At 35.6% G+C, this 14091-nt stretch overlaps 1 protein-coding gene and 1 pseudogene across 2 annotated transcripts; both read right to left on the bottom strand.

The window, feature by feature from the left end:
• Nucleotides 1-3573: 3573 nt before the first annotated feature.
• Nucleotides 3574-7140, bottom strand: LOC131595623 (carboxyl-terminal-processing peptidase 3, chloroplastic-like). 2 transcript variants are annotated; one of them, XM_058868021.1, is made up of 12 exons: nucleotides 6740-7140; nucleotides 6524-6605; nucleotides 6304-6434; nucleotides 6087-6173; nucleotides 5898-5976; nucleotides 5621-5700; nucleotides 5316-5351; nucleotides 5026-5145; nucleotides 4540-4626; nucleotides 4282-4431; nucleotides 4084-4191; nucleotides 3574-4003 (listed from the first exon to the last, which is right to left on the bottom strand). In XM_058868021.1, exons 1-12 carry the CDS (start codon nucleotides 7016-7018, stop codon nucleotides 3758-3760), a joined length of 1485 nt encoding a protein of 494 aa, XP_058724004.1. In that variant the 5' UTR covers nucleotides 7019-7140; the 3' UTR covers nucleotides 3574-3757. The 2 variants fall into 2 exon arrangements, with proteins under 2 accessions (XP_058724004.1, XP_058724005.1); XM_058868022.1 differs by having other exon boundaries at nucleotides 6524-6626; nucleotides 6740-6879.
• A 2827-nt stretch (nucleotides 7141-9967) lies between these two features.
• LOC131600031 (allene oxide synthase 3-like) lies at nucleotides 9968-11880 on the bottom strand (annotated as a pseudogene).
• Between the last annotated feature and the right edge of the window lie 2211 nt (nucleotides 11881-14091).

The raw sequence follows: 14091 nt of genomic DNA, 5'->3' as shown, positions 1-14091 counted from the left end.
GAACTTTGTGTCTAGCAAGATTCTTGAGTCAAGGTTAAAAGAAGTTACTGTGATTTCATAAGTTTGCTAGAACATAAGAGATGTCCAATTTATAATTGTGTTGGCTTAAGCATTATTTGGATTTGAAGTGTTCAATGTTGTCTGATTATTCATCGTAACCAAAACTCTGTACATTTATTTTCAAAATAGTGGAAGACCCAAAGAATTTTCAATGGCTTGCCATTGAAGACTAAACTAAGCTCAAAGCAAAGACAAAACCACTGAACCAGTATAAATGTGGTGTATCTCTCTCTCTCTCTCTCTCTCTCTCTCTCTCTCTCTCTCTCTCTCTCTCTCTCTCTCTCTCTCTCTCTCTCCATCGCTCTCTCTTTAAAATTCTAAAATAAACTTGCATGACTTAGGTTTTACTGCCTATTATCTTTTCAATATTGATAAAATTTATCTGGTTGCAATATTATTATCTAAGCGTAGATATGTGATATATACATCATGAACTTTAAGTTGTCTTGATGCATAATCCACAACTTGTCCATTCTGCATCAACACACCTCTTAAACGTATCTTAGAAGCATCACAATACACGACAAAAGATTTAGTTGGACTCGGGAAAATTAACACTGGTGCCAATGTCAACCTCCTCTTAAGCTCTTGGAAACTCTCTTCACACTTTACATCCCAAACATAAGTCCGACCCTTCCTAGTTAGATGAGTTAATGACAACACCAACTTGGAAAAGCCTTTAATAAATCTATGATAATAACTAGCTAACCCAAGAAAGCTTCAGATCTTAGTGACAGACTTCTGAGTTTTCCATTAACTCAACCTTCGACGGATCCATATAAATATCTCTACTAGAAATCACATGGCCGAGAAAAATCACTTTTATCAACCAAAACTTGCACTTTAACAACTTAGCATACAATTGCTTCTCTTGCAATAACTTCAACTCAACTCTCAGATGTTCAACATGTTCTTCATCCGTCTTCGAATAAATCAGAATATCACCGATAAAAACTACAACAAACTTATCAAAATACTGATGAAAAATCCTATTAATATACTCCATGAACACACCAGGTGCATTAGACAAACCAAACGACATCTTTGAATACTCGTAATGACCGTACCTCGTTCTGAATGCAGTCTTCGGAATATCTTCAACCCTCACACGAATCTGATGATACCTTTACCTCAAATTAATCTTACTGAAGATGCAAGCGCCCACTAAATGATCCATCAAATCATCAATCCTCAGAAGTAGGTACTTGTTCTTGATAGTGACTTTATTTAATTGTCGATAGTCAACACACAACCACATATTATCGTCCTTCTTCTTCACCAACAACATCGGTGCACCCCATGAAGAAACACTAGGTCAAATGAACTTTTCTCAAGAAAATCCTCTAGTTGCCTATTCAACTCACTCAACTTTGTAGCAAACATTCGATACGGGGCTATTGACACCGAACTCGTACCTGGTACTAGGTCGATGGCAAATTCCACCTCGCGCTTAGGCGGCAATTCACTGATATCATTTGGAAACACTTTTGAAAAACCACACACAACTGGAAGCTCCATCATCATAGCTTTATTATCGATTTCCAAAGCAGCAAACATCTGCGCTTCATCCTTTAAGAGTTCTACTACTTGCTTAGCAAATATAAACATCAACTCTTCACCTTCGTTTTCTTTTGAATTTTCTCGGTGGCATATTATTTTTTATTGAGGTATCCTCCTTTTCTTTTGATTCTTGACGAAATAGTAATAATTATTAGAAAATCACACACAACCCGACAATCGTAAATATCATAATTCAAATTTTAATAATGATGTTCAAGCTATTAATATCATCATACTTCTGGATTTATGTACTGTGGCATATTAATTTAAGTAGCTTTATAAATGATTCAGACAAACAGCTTAAAATGGTCCAAGTAAAATTCTAACTTTCTTGTAACTTCTCTTAATAGGTACATGTCTTTCTCAATTTCCAAATGACTATTTCTAGAAGCTTTCTAAACCAATCAGAACCGTTGCTATGTCAATCAAATGGCTGGACTGAAAGAGAGTTCCCACCAATTGCTCTCATTTTAGAAACATAGACAGCCAAATAATCCCTTTCACATTTCTTTTCACTTTTTTTCCTTTCTAAGTAACCAATAACTTCAGCAAAATAGTTCAAAAATCCAAACGTACAAGTAATCCATCCGACCCATGTGGCAAATTCAAGGGTATAATGGTATTTCATGATAAGTTATGAATCACCGACACATACGTGATGCATACGTATTCAACGTTAGATATAATACTGAAACTGCCATGTAAACACGGTTAATAAACACGACTAATAATTTTAGAAAATAGAAGTGATTGCATGTAATCACATGTGTAGGTATCATGTCTCTGCGGACACCTACCATGTCTTTAATCTGAAGTGTGTTTGACTATATATCGGAAGCGCTAGTCCCCTAAATTTTGGTTTGATAAGCCATTCTGAACCAACTAGCATTGATTGGTCTTGTGGGGATGTTAACATCCTTAACCAAAAAGAAATAGTAACATAAAAAATTCTTAATGTTCAATGTACCATTTCACCAACTTTAAAATGATGGTCTTTTGAAGTAAACTTGAACAAGTTTTCCTCATTCCTATATAAGCTCATATCTTGGTTCTGTCATTGAACAAATCCTCTTCAATCTCTTTGACACAGTTAAAACAAATCATATTCTCAGAAAAATGGCATCATTTGGTAGCTTTACTGCTAACATTTTGATGGCAGCAATGATTATTGGCATGTTTTGTGTGACAAACATTGTGGCACAAGATTCAGGGATTGCACCAACAGGTCAGTTGGAGGCTGGAGATGGGTTTGCTTTACCTGTTTCAAAGATGGTCTTGTGTTCTTCTGTTTTGGTTTCTCTTGTGGCATTCATGTTGAAGTGAATTTGTAAACAATGAATTTGAATTCTTTCTTACACTTAAAAAGTTTATGCTTGTTTGTTGAAAATGGTATGTATTGAAAACTAGCTTTAGTAGGTATGTAACTTGTACTCTCCTATTGGTGTGATCTTATATATGTATGTATTTGTTGAATTCCTTGTAATTGATTACTTTTGTTGTTTCCTTTAATTGAATTCTTCACAATTTATCTGTTTCTCATGTGTTGAGAAAAATCTAAATCCAGCACTGAAAAATCTAATATGCTTCCTTTGTACTAAAATAAAATCAAATAATGTCCAACTATATTGCATTAGGACAAATTAGAGACATTTAACATGGTTAAAATTTCCAGATCAACATTTAACAAGGTTAAGAGTTCCAGATCAGACATCATATAGCCTAAGCATATGCTTATAAGTAAGGACAATTCTCATCCTACAAACCGGTTTTGTATGGACGACGTCAAACTCTAACTCTGTCATGGTATTAGAGCTTGGCTTAAGATCCGATGGACCACCTGCTATCAGGTTTCTACTATCGGACCACCCACCATTTACCTAAGCATAAAGGAATTTGTTAGGAGTCATATATGAACCGAACATGAGCTTATAAGTGGGGGAAATTCTCTTAACAAACATAAAAGTAAATTTCTATTATTCTATTGAATGGATATATACACAATTGGTTTCTCTATTTTGTATACTGATGCATAACTATTAATCACAACACAGCATTGTAAAACTTAGCAGCACTGATCTAACTTTCATTTCAACTTTGAACATTGGAAAGAAAATGGAAGGAAAAGACAGTGCAATGTTCAAGAAACAGTTCCCTTTGACTCCATATCCAACTCATGTTCAGCTACCATAATGCATGAATCTGCTTCAAGAGATGAGATTGAGGTTTTATCTTTGGTTGAAAGTTCTTTTGGTGAATTAAGCATTTCTGTTGTGCACTGCACGTCTGGCGTAATTCCGACCTGATCTATGTCATGAAGAGCTGGTGATACGTATTTTGCCACTGTAACAAAGAGGGCCGAACCATCGTGAAGCTGCGTGACACTCTGCAATGAAAATGATACATGGCATAAGATTGACAGCAAATTGCTTTTGATCATTATATAACAAAAAAGACGAACGATACCTGAATCTTTCCTTTCCCAAATGTTTTGTTCCCTACAAGAATTGCTCGACCGTTATCATGTAATGCCCCAGCTAAGATCTCACTGGCACTTGCACTTCCCTCATTGACCTGTTGTGGATACAAAAATTGTCATTCATCAAACTAGCAATTTAAGCATAGGTAATCTTAATGTTTATAGAAATTATTGTTAGTACTCACAATCACTACAAGTGGATCATGTGTTATAGCATGTCCATTAATCATATTAATAGGTGACATGTTCCCATCTCTATCGATTGTATTCACCAGAGTCTCATCTCCATCTAACCATATCTGAGCAACATCAAGGCCTGCTTTTACCAAGCCTCCCTGCAACAAAATCACGTCAAAGAAACGAGGAAGTCACTTCTATGTTACAGTTATACTAATCCGGAGATAGGATAAAACAACAAAATTTTCCATGAAAAGGTGATTTACGGGATTGTTACGGAGATCAAGTATGTATGAATGTACTCCTTGATTTTTCATTTCCTGAATAGCATTCTGCATGTCTTCAGCAGCACTCTGTCAATAAGCAATATGGAACAAGAAAAGTTTATGACCTCTTTTGAATAAACACCTTAATTAAGCCCTTCTAACATAAACATTTATCATATAAATGTTCATGTATAAACTTTATAACAAAAGATACACTAAAATCAAACTATTTTCATCAGCTATCATGTAGAGCTTATGGAAATAAACCGAAAATAGCTTATGGACACGTGTTTCTATAAGATCTGCCAAACAGTCTCACAAGTGCATATGTATGTAAATAAACTCAAATAAGTCAATCTAGACAGACCCTCTCTATAGTTTATATGAAAAGCAGTTAGCGAACAAAACGGTAGCTGGTTTAAATATTTTATTTTTTAGCCGAATATCAAAGTCAAATTTTATTTTATAGTTGACTCTCTTGCTCACCTGAGAGAAGGTTGACAATTTCACATAGCCAGTTTTGATCACCTGCCCTTCTGAGGATTTGTGAGGGATGATGGCACTGGATATTGGAGAGAGCTTGATATACTCCCTTGATAGATTAACCTTCAAGAATATTATATCAGCAATGAAATATTGTGAACTTTGAAGTCCAAACAAAAAGGGATTTTTTTCCGGTAGAATAAATGCTTTTGTACATACAAGAGCATAAGGTAAAATCTAAGAATGCGTAAACATTTTCATTAATATCATAATCATTAAATTGTCAACTTTACCTCTCGGATATAAGAGCTTTTACTTGAGTCTTTGACCTAGAGAAGACAAGTTTTCAAGTTAGTATCTAGCAGTAAGCTCAAATGCTTCAAAAAGCTTGGAAAGAATGAAATATTGAAGCAACAAATTTTGGAAGTAGTCAAGGTTGAATAACCCCTAGTCCGAGAAAAAGAAACTGAGAGTTGAAAATTTAACTCTTCCCAACAAAAGAAGGCGAAGTCTCAAAGGTGATCTAAGAATACATGTGCGATATATAACTCAATTTTAGTTTTTAAAAATGGAACTGTGAACTAGTTTCACAATGAACCTTTACTGTAACAGTTGTTCCGGCAGTCCCTCTAAGCCTCTGCGCTGCAGCTTCACTATCAATGCCATCAAGCCTCTCCCCTGCAGCAACAGATCCATTTTCAAACAAAAGAGAATTACCATTCGATCTCAGAGGAAAAATCACTTGTTATATTACATCATAAGTCTACATTATTACTGTTTTCAAATTAAGTCTTTTAGAATAATTAATCACACAACACTAGAAGTAAATAGGGAAATAAATGAGACTTGAAAAAAACTAGATACTTGATCAGTACCATTTATCTCAACTATTTCATCTCCTTGATGAATACCGGCTCGGGAAGCTGGACTGTTTTCTATGCATGACAAAACAACCTGTAATAAGAAACTAGGGGTCAACAGCATAATCAAATGACACCGGATCAATAAGCATGAAAATTTGATAGCTGAAAAACAATTGAAAGTGATGTTTGCAAGTAACTGACCAAATGTCCTGTTCTAGGTTCAACATTTATGAAGAGGCCTACTCCTTGTAAGTTTCCATCACTTCCAATTCTAAATCCTTGATATTCCTGAAAGTAAGCTCAATTACTATCATATTATATAGGAGTATCAGTGTCTTATGTTTTTGACATTAACAATGTCAGAGTCTTTTGTCTGTGTCGTGTCCCAGTGTCACGTGTGAGAGAGTTGAAAGAAGACCTTTGGACTAATAATTCTAGTGAAAGGATCGCCAAGTGTAGAAAGCATTCCACTAATTTTCATATAAGCTGCATCCGCTGAGTTCAAAGGAAACATTTCCACCATTGTTTGTTGCAACTTCATATCCCAATCTACAAGTAAAACTCTAAATTTTATGACTAAACCAAGTTATTGAAGAGGTTAATTAATTATTATGAATTGATCATATAATTATTTATACCTTGATGATTAAATGTAGGATCAACAAATGTTTCTCGAATCAAACCCCATGCTTCCACCAGAGTTCTTTGAACTGCATTTACCTACCAACAGACCCTCTTCAACTAATCAAGATTAAGTTAATTAACCTTAACAAATTAACAAACAAACTCAAGTAATATTTATCATAAATTCATAATTAGTTATTCAAATTGATAGAGATAGAAGAAAAAAACACCTCAGGTGCGCGTGAAACAGGAAAAGCAACGGTGAGCGATTGAGCGAGAGCCGTTGGCGCGTGGAAGAAAATACAGAAAGAGAGAGCAGCCGAAACGCCGAATCCAAAAGCACTTTTTGTAACAGATTCTAGCTTATTTTTCAACTTCACTTCTTCTATATCAAAGCACAGGTTATTTCTCTTCCATGTTGTTATCGGTTTTGGTTTTGTTAATTTTGGTGGACAATTTGTTGCAGATTTAACATCGAAATTCAAATTGTGACTAATAGTTTTTAACATCGTTTTTCTTTTTTTGGTTTAATCTTGCAGGTGAATGGCATGGTATAGAGTAGGAGAAGAGTTTTGGTTTTGAAGTTGCGACGGTTATGTGTTGGGGAGCTTGACACTTGTAGTATGTGGACCCCACATGAATCTTCTTCTGCTGTGGCTCTCTTTGTTTCTCGGATATTCTCCTCTATGATTGATTCTTGGGTGGACACATTTGAAACGCTTCATTGAAATCGATCGATTTATTGTCTTTTTTTTTTGCCAATGAATTGAGTCGGGTCGGGGTTGATGAAGTTGTTTAATTCTGATAAGATATGATTGCTTCGGTCGGATTCGAATAATTATTTGACCCGTAGAAAATTGAACTCAATTAATATTTATTTTGGCAATTTCTTCATCCTCTCTTAATACTCTTACGTATACGGAGGTATGTTAAACTGGTAAGCATTGGGAAAAATTTCGAAATAATTCAGTTCAGTCAAATTTTCATAGATGCACCTTCGGAACAAACTAAAGTTGAGTAAAAAAAGATGCGTCCATAGATATATCTACGAAAACAGAGAGATATTTTTGGAAGCGCACATAATGGCTAAGAACCCCAAAGAATCGAGTAAAAAATTCTCTTTATTTTATTTATTTTTATTACTATAGTGTCAACCCATAATAAAAATGGAATTCATAATATTGTTAAGTTATTATCATTTTTATAATCTATTGGCGACATTATATACTCACAAGAGTACAAGAAATGTAATATAAAATTTTGAGTGTTATTTAATTTGTAGTTTAAAGTAGGATAATGATCAAATTAATGTTCCATGATAGGGTTGGAAATGAGTCGATTCGAGTCGAACTCGCCTCAGCTTAGTTCGACTCGTTAAAAATTGGTCAAGTTCGAGTTCAAGACAAAATTTTATTCAACTAAAACTCGACTCGTTAAGAATTAATCGAGTTTGAGTTTATCACGAACTTTTTTCAGCTCAAACTTGACTTGTTAGAAGTTCACGAACATCTCGGTTCAACTCGTTAGGTTACTCTTGTTAGGTTCAACTCGCTTATTTCACGAACATTTTTTTAAAGTCTACTTTTATATATATATATATATATATATATATATATATATATATATATATATATATATATATATATATATATATATATATATATATATATTTGAAATTTTAAATTAATATTTTTTAAATAAAAAATATAGAAATAAAATAAAAATTATAAGATTGGAATTTATACGATGTTAATTTTATTTGTATAATTATTTGTAGAAATATTGTTCTCACTTGAGAATATAAATTATTAATTAAAACCGTTAGATTAAAATAAAATATGATACTAAGATTTAGAGCAAATCTTTAAATCTACTCTTAAAGACAATATAATCTATCTCATATATAATCGAATTGACTCATGAACCTAATGAGTCGAACTATGTGTAGTTCAAGTTCGGCTCATTTAGTTAACGAACTTAGTTTTTAGCTCATACTCAGTTCATTTGGTTCATGAACCTAGTTCAACGATTAATTTTTGAATCGAATTTCGAACTATTTTCGAGTTAGTTTGGTTCATTGCCAGCCCTATTCAATGATATAAGAAATGTTATAAGGTAATAATAAATTTTCTCAATGGTAAAAAATATTTTTTCTTTGAAATATTCTAAAATTTTGATATATCTTTTTAAATGAATGTTTGTGATTTTTATAAAAAAAATGGTCATTTTTATAGATTTAGTTCAATAAATATTAAATCAATTAAATTCACCTGATTTATCAATTAGATATAGTGAAATAAAGTTGTTTCTTCATTTGTTTTCATAAAATAACAGTAGAGGTGTGCAATGTTGGCGATGTCTCAAAACTCGATCCAAACAATTTATATAGCTATCAAAAAAGAATGACCCACACAAATGCTATGAAAAGTTTAAAGTACTTGATTGTATGCCGCACAACTCAAATGTTATAAAAAATTTAGGCTAGTAACTGTTTGACAAGTTGAAATCGCAAAGCAAACATGAATGACGTTCACAGACAAACAATCAAAGAAAAACTCCTAATAAGAACCCATTCAATAGAACATAAACCTCTGAAGCATGGATACTCCTAAAATAGTTAATTACCGGTACCGGGTTTTCTACTTAAATTTGTGATTTTCTCTAATATCAATATAGTATATTTATGTATTTTAATTTATTTGTTATTATATCTTAACATTATTTTTTGTCTTTTTAAACTTTTATAGTGATGTTATATTGTGAACCTTATAATTTAGTTCTCCTCATATATTTCATAGAGAACACTTCTATTTTATTAAAGTACTTGTATCCTAATTTAAAAAAAAAAATGTTGTATCCCGTATCAGTACCGGTATCCGCACTGGATACCTATGTATCATAGACATAAACTCATTCTTATAAAATTTATACAATTTTTTTAACAAATTACTGGAAAAATACAAAAAGTGTGATTCATGAGAGAGAATAGTAAAGCAAAGAAACGATTCATTCAAAATCATAAATTGATGACCACTAAACTAAACATAGAAATAAAGAACGGAAAGAATGAAAAAAAATATATACCATTATGAGAAGTGAAGCGATGGATTTGCCGGTAAGCATAGATTCTTAATAGACGATGAGGTTTACTGGCCGATAGAAAGAAGAAGAAAGGAGGTGATGAGATTTCGGTAGCTGATAAAAAGAAGATGAAGCACTATTGAATTTTAGGAAAATTCTAGGTTCAGGAAAAGTTTTAGGTTTAGGCGGTTTATGAAAATAATTTATTCATTTTTGCGTCATTCATAATTTATTTTATTTTAATTTTTCCCACCAATTTCTATTTTTATTTTTTAAATATTATACAGGGTATAAACAACCTATATCTATGGGTGATTTGGCTGTCACTATAAAGCTCTGTAGGTAAATATCAATTTTCTTGTAGTGAGAAAAAACCAATGACTTAATGGGTTACATTGCATTACAAGGTAGAAATAAAGTAAGTATTTTGGCTGTCACGGCATTTTGTTTTGAAATGCTTTGGATTCAGAGTGATGAGTTTTAGCTCTAGTGAGAATAAAGTGAGTGTTATAAATAGAGACACTTGATTAAGTACTTTACAATACAAATACAAATGAATACAAGAGCTCTGAACACAAAAAAGCAAAAACAAATTCAAACATTAGAAGCCTTGGTGAGTGAAGTAATAGTAACAGAAGCACCAAAAGCAGTATCTTGAGTCTCAAAAGCAAAAGTATCATAACGCAAGAAAAACTCCACCAAAAACAATCTGCACAAAAGCACAACAAGATTCTTCCCAGGACACTGTTTATTATCCACTGAAGCCTCATCCGTTTCTTTCCCATTAGACCACAAAACATACTTCAACAACTTCTCACCTTCTCCAACAAACCTCTTTGGAACAAAAACCTCAGCATCATCGAAAATCCTAGGATCCTTAGTAGCAAAAGGTTGGTATCCAAATAACATGTCACCCTTTTTAACTTCAAAAGCAGCATCATGACTCTCCACAATCAAATCCTCTCTTGCTTTTGCATATTGATAAGGTACAGCGGGTTCAATCCTCATAGCTTCATAAACAACAGATTTCACTAATGACATTTTTTCCAATGATTGAACTGTTATTCCACCTTCTTTTACGACGGTTCTTATCTCTTTCGCGAGTTCGCCGTGTAGCTTTTCGCCGCATAAACCTACCCATTTGAAGAGTATCGGAAATTGATTCTTTAATCCTCCGTATGCATTGAAGCCTGCCGTGAAAACGAGATTGTGGCAGGCTTCACTTCTGTCCAATCCCGCTTTTTCTGCATCGTTTAAAATTGTTACAGCTGAAGAAGAAAATGCTTCATAGAGTTTCTTGTAATAGGACCTGGCCAAACATGACGTAATAATGTAATATAAGGGATACACAAACACAATATATTTTCTCAAAATGATTAGTGTCTAATCGACCTCAAGTCCACGTCACTGCAGCAACGATGTATTGCCCTCTTTGGATGCAACAACCCTCGCAATTTTTAGGCCCAGTGACGCAGACTTGAAGTCAACCAGAACGATTATATCTCAAAGAAGTGTTGAATAAAAAAGTCTATATTATTATTAATCTCACCTTGTGAAGCAAGCAGGAAAGTGAAGCGTGCGGAGCAAGAGATCTTCAAGATAACTGAAAATCTTAGGAGGTCCTAAAGTTGCAAGAGGAGCAAGTTGAAAGAGAAGCCACATGTCAAACATTTTAGGACCATGAGAACCAAGTATAGTTTCAGAAGGATCCTTATTATCACAAAAAAGACGAAACATGAAGTCAAACGAAGCAATACTAACAACAGCGTTAAAATCCGTTTTACCATTTTTACCACAAAGGCCATCTTCAATCTCAGTAAAAGCATCAGAAAGTGTCCTCCTAAAAAGAGGGACAAAAGAGTCTTTTCTCAACATAAGAGCCCTAAGATAGAAACCTTTGATAACAGCATGGTTTGGTTCAGTTGTGTCTAGTCTAAGTAAGCACACACACGGTGGCCGCCGGTGAAGTTTGTGGACGGCATGAACGTTCCGTCGAGGACGTTTTGCTTTTCGACTTTTTTGTTGTCGAAGAGGATCGGGAAGGAAGCTGCGTCCAAGAGTGCAATGACTCTAGGGTTTGAGGAAATGAATGGACCTGGTGGCATGTTGGTTTTGAAGATTGTTGAATTGTACTTTTGGATTCTTGTTGAGAAGAACTTGTCAATTCCTTGGTTGTAGAAATAGTCGTGTCTGTCGAAAATCGGTCCGATGAAGGGAGGCCATAGGTTCCAGGGATTTGTTTTAGGGGGAGCTGGTTGTGGTTGTTATTAGTGGTGGTTGTGGATGCCATGTTGATGAAACTGAATGTTTTTGATATGTTAATTGGTTTGGCAAAGTTGTTTATATATATATATATATATATATATATATATATATATATATATATATATATATATATATATATATATATATATATATATATATATATATATATATATATATATATATATATATATATATAGTGGTAGTGATGCTTTGAGTTTCTTCTTTAAACAAACAAGAAATGCTCTTTATTAGACACAGTAAACAAGTTTTTCAGATAATAAAGTATCATTACTCATAGACTCATAATGCTATCATATGTACTATGTAGTATTAAGAAGAAGAGGATGTTTCAACAACAAATAAGTATTCCATTTGGCATTTTCTACTGAACAGTAACAGGAGGACAGCCATTCTTTTTGTCGCATTAAGTTCGATTGAGTGTAGATACAAGATATTTTATGAAATGCGTGTTCCACGTGAAATTGAGAATAAATACTATAGTGAAGGAATTTTTCTTTGGCCACCTCCCTATGGGGTGACCCCCAGCGAAAATCCCAAAATACCCCTGCTTCGGAAATGAACTTCCGAAGCGATTTTTTTTTAAAAAAATTTCCTTAATTCGAAAGTGCATATCCGAAAACACCTCATGGGGGGTGTCTGCGGAGATGAACTTCCGAAAACACCTTTGTTCAGATTTTGGGGGGTTTCGGAAGTTCATTTCCGAATTATGCAGAAACTGTGTTTTTTTTTTTTATGTTTTTTCTAAAACAGTCTCGCATTTTAATTAAACGTAAACGCCAAATAAAATAAGCAATAGATAAACTGAAAATACTAATATGATAAATAAACAAAAAAAAACTAATCCGATGAAAATAATATATACAAACCGAAAAAAATAAAAATAGTGTGCTAAAGATACAATCCGATAACAAAAAATATATAAACCCGACCACTACTGGGTGTGCCTAAACCTCTCGCCCTGAGACCTCCTCTGCCGCCTGTATGTCGCCGCACGGTCCGCATCAGTGACGATCATCTCCATCACGGCGACTGCCTCTGGACCGCCCCGCTCCACGATACCTCGACCCAACGCGTCCCGCCCAAGCATCGATATCCGCTGGCAGATCGGCATGAGATCAATGGCGTGATCATCCTCGACCTGCTGGTTCTCCAGGATCTCCTCGTGTGCTGGCCTAGGAGCGCCGGGAATGTTGGGTCTCAGAAGAGGATGTGACACCCGGTAGAACCATGTGACGTATCCCTCCTCACTGTGCCAGTCCTGGGTGACCCGAGTGAGACGGTACTCCAGCGGTACCACATGATCCTTCCAATGCTCCCATATGGCAGTGAGCTGCACTCGGGTCACAGTGTCGGGAGCAGCCTCAAAGGGTGACCTGGGTATCCGCTGCACGAATCCGAACTGACGCATGCACCGCTCAGGGAGATATCGAACCATGATGCCGGTCCCGCAAGCCAACCAGCCAGAATAAAGTGCAATGCCGTCAAAGGGGACAATCTGAGCGTAGTCGATGAACGGCCTCCAGGTGACGTCGTCGTGCAGAGTGCGGTCCAGGTATCCACGGTATGGTCCCACCGCATCGTTCCCCCTCTGGAGATCGTATCTGGCGGCCCTGGGCAAGGCGTCCACGTACGCAGGATCGAGGTGGTAGCCGTGGATGCGGGAGAAGTAGGAGATGATCCAGCTCTGAAACAGAAACAAGATAATGTATTAAAATTAAATACGAAACATATATAAATAAATAAATACGATAATGTATTAAAATAAAACGTACCGTAAGCAGTGTGCAGGATCCGACCAACTGCCTCGTCCTCCAGTTGGAGGCCTCATTCAGCTTCTGGTAGAGATATGCCAGAGTAGCTGACCCCCAGTTCCACTGGTGAACGGTATCCAGGTCCATGAAATAGCGGAGGTAGGCCACGTCGACGTACCTGGCACTCTTGTCCACAAAGCATGCAGCGCCTACCACATGCATGTACCAGCACCGGAGAGCGCAGCCGCGGTGGTACTCCCTGAATAGGTCGTTACCCTCCTGCTCGGCCTCGGCCGCCGCGTCCAGGTGGAACTCAAAATAGAGGCTCAGTGTGTTGAACCGGACATGACACCCAGAAGTCGAGACGCACTCCAGGTGAGCAACCTCGTGCGGCATGCCCAAATAGTGCATCATCCACTCAATGGCCTCGACCCTCTGGATCCTGGAGTGGTCCAACAGCCACC

Source organism: Vicia villosa, linkage group LG4, assembly GCF_029867415.1.
Source record: "Vicia villosa cultivar HV-30 ecotype Madison, WI linkage group LG4, Vvil1.0, whole genome shotgun sequence".
Lineage (NCBI taxonomy): Eukaryota > Viridiplantae > Streptophyta > Magnoliopsida > Fabales > Fabaceae > Vicia > Vicia villosa.
The sequence above is the reverse complement of the archived record's forward strand: the minus strand, read 5'-3'. Positions and strand labels throughout refer to the sequence as shown.

Bases quoted from the DNA above. Each gene is read 5' to 3' on its own strand.
- LOC131595623 (XM_058868021.1), bottom strand. From the start codon at position 7,018: ATGTTAAAAACTATTAGTCACAATTTGAATTTCGATGTTAAATCTGCA. The intron at 5,352-5,620 runs GTTCATTGTGAA...TGTCTTCTCTAG, and splicing joins GAACAACTGTTACAGTAAAG to GTCAAAGACTCAAGTAAAAG. The intron at 4,432-4,539 runs GTAAATCACCTT...ATTTTGTTGCAG, and splicing joins TTGATCTCCGTAACAATCCC to GGAGGCTTGGTAAAAGCAGG.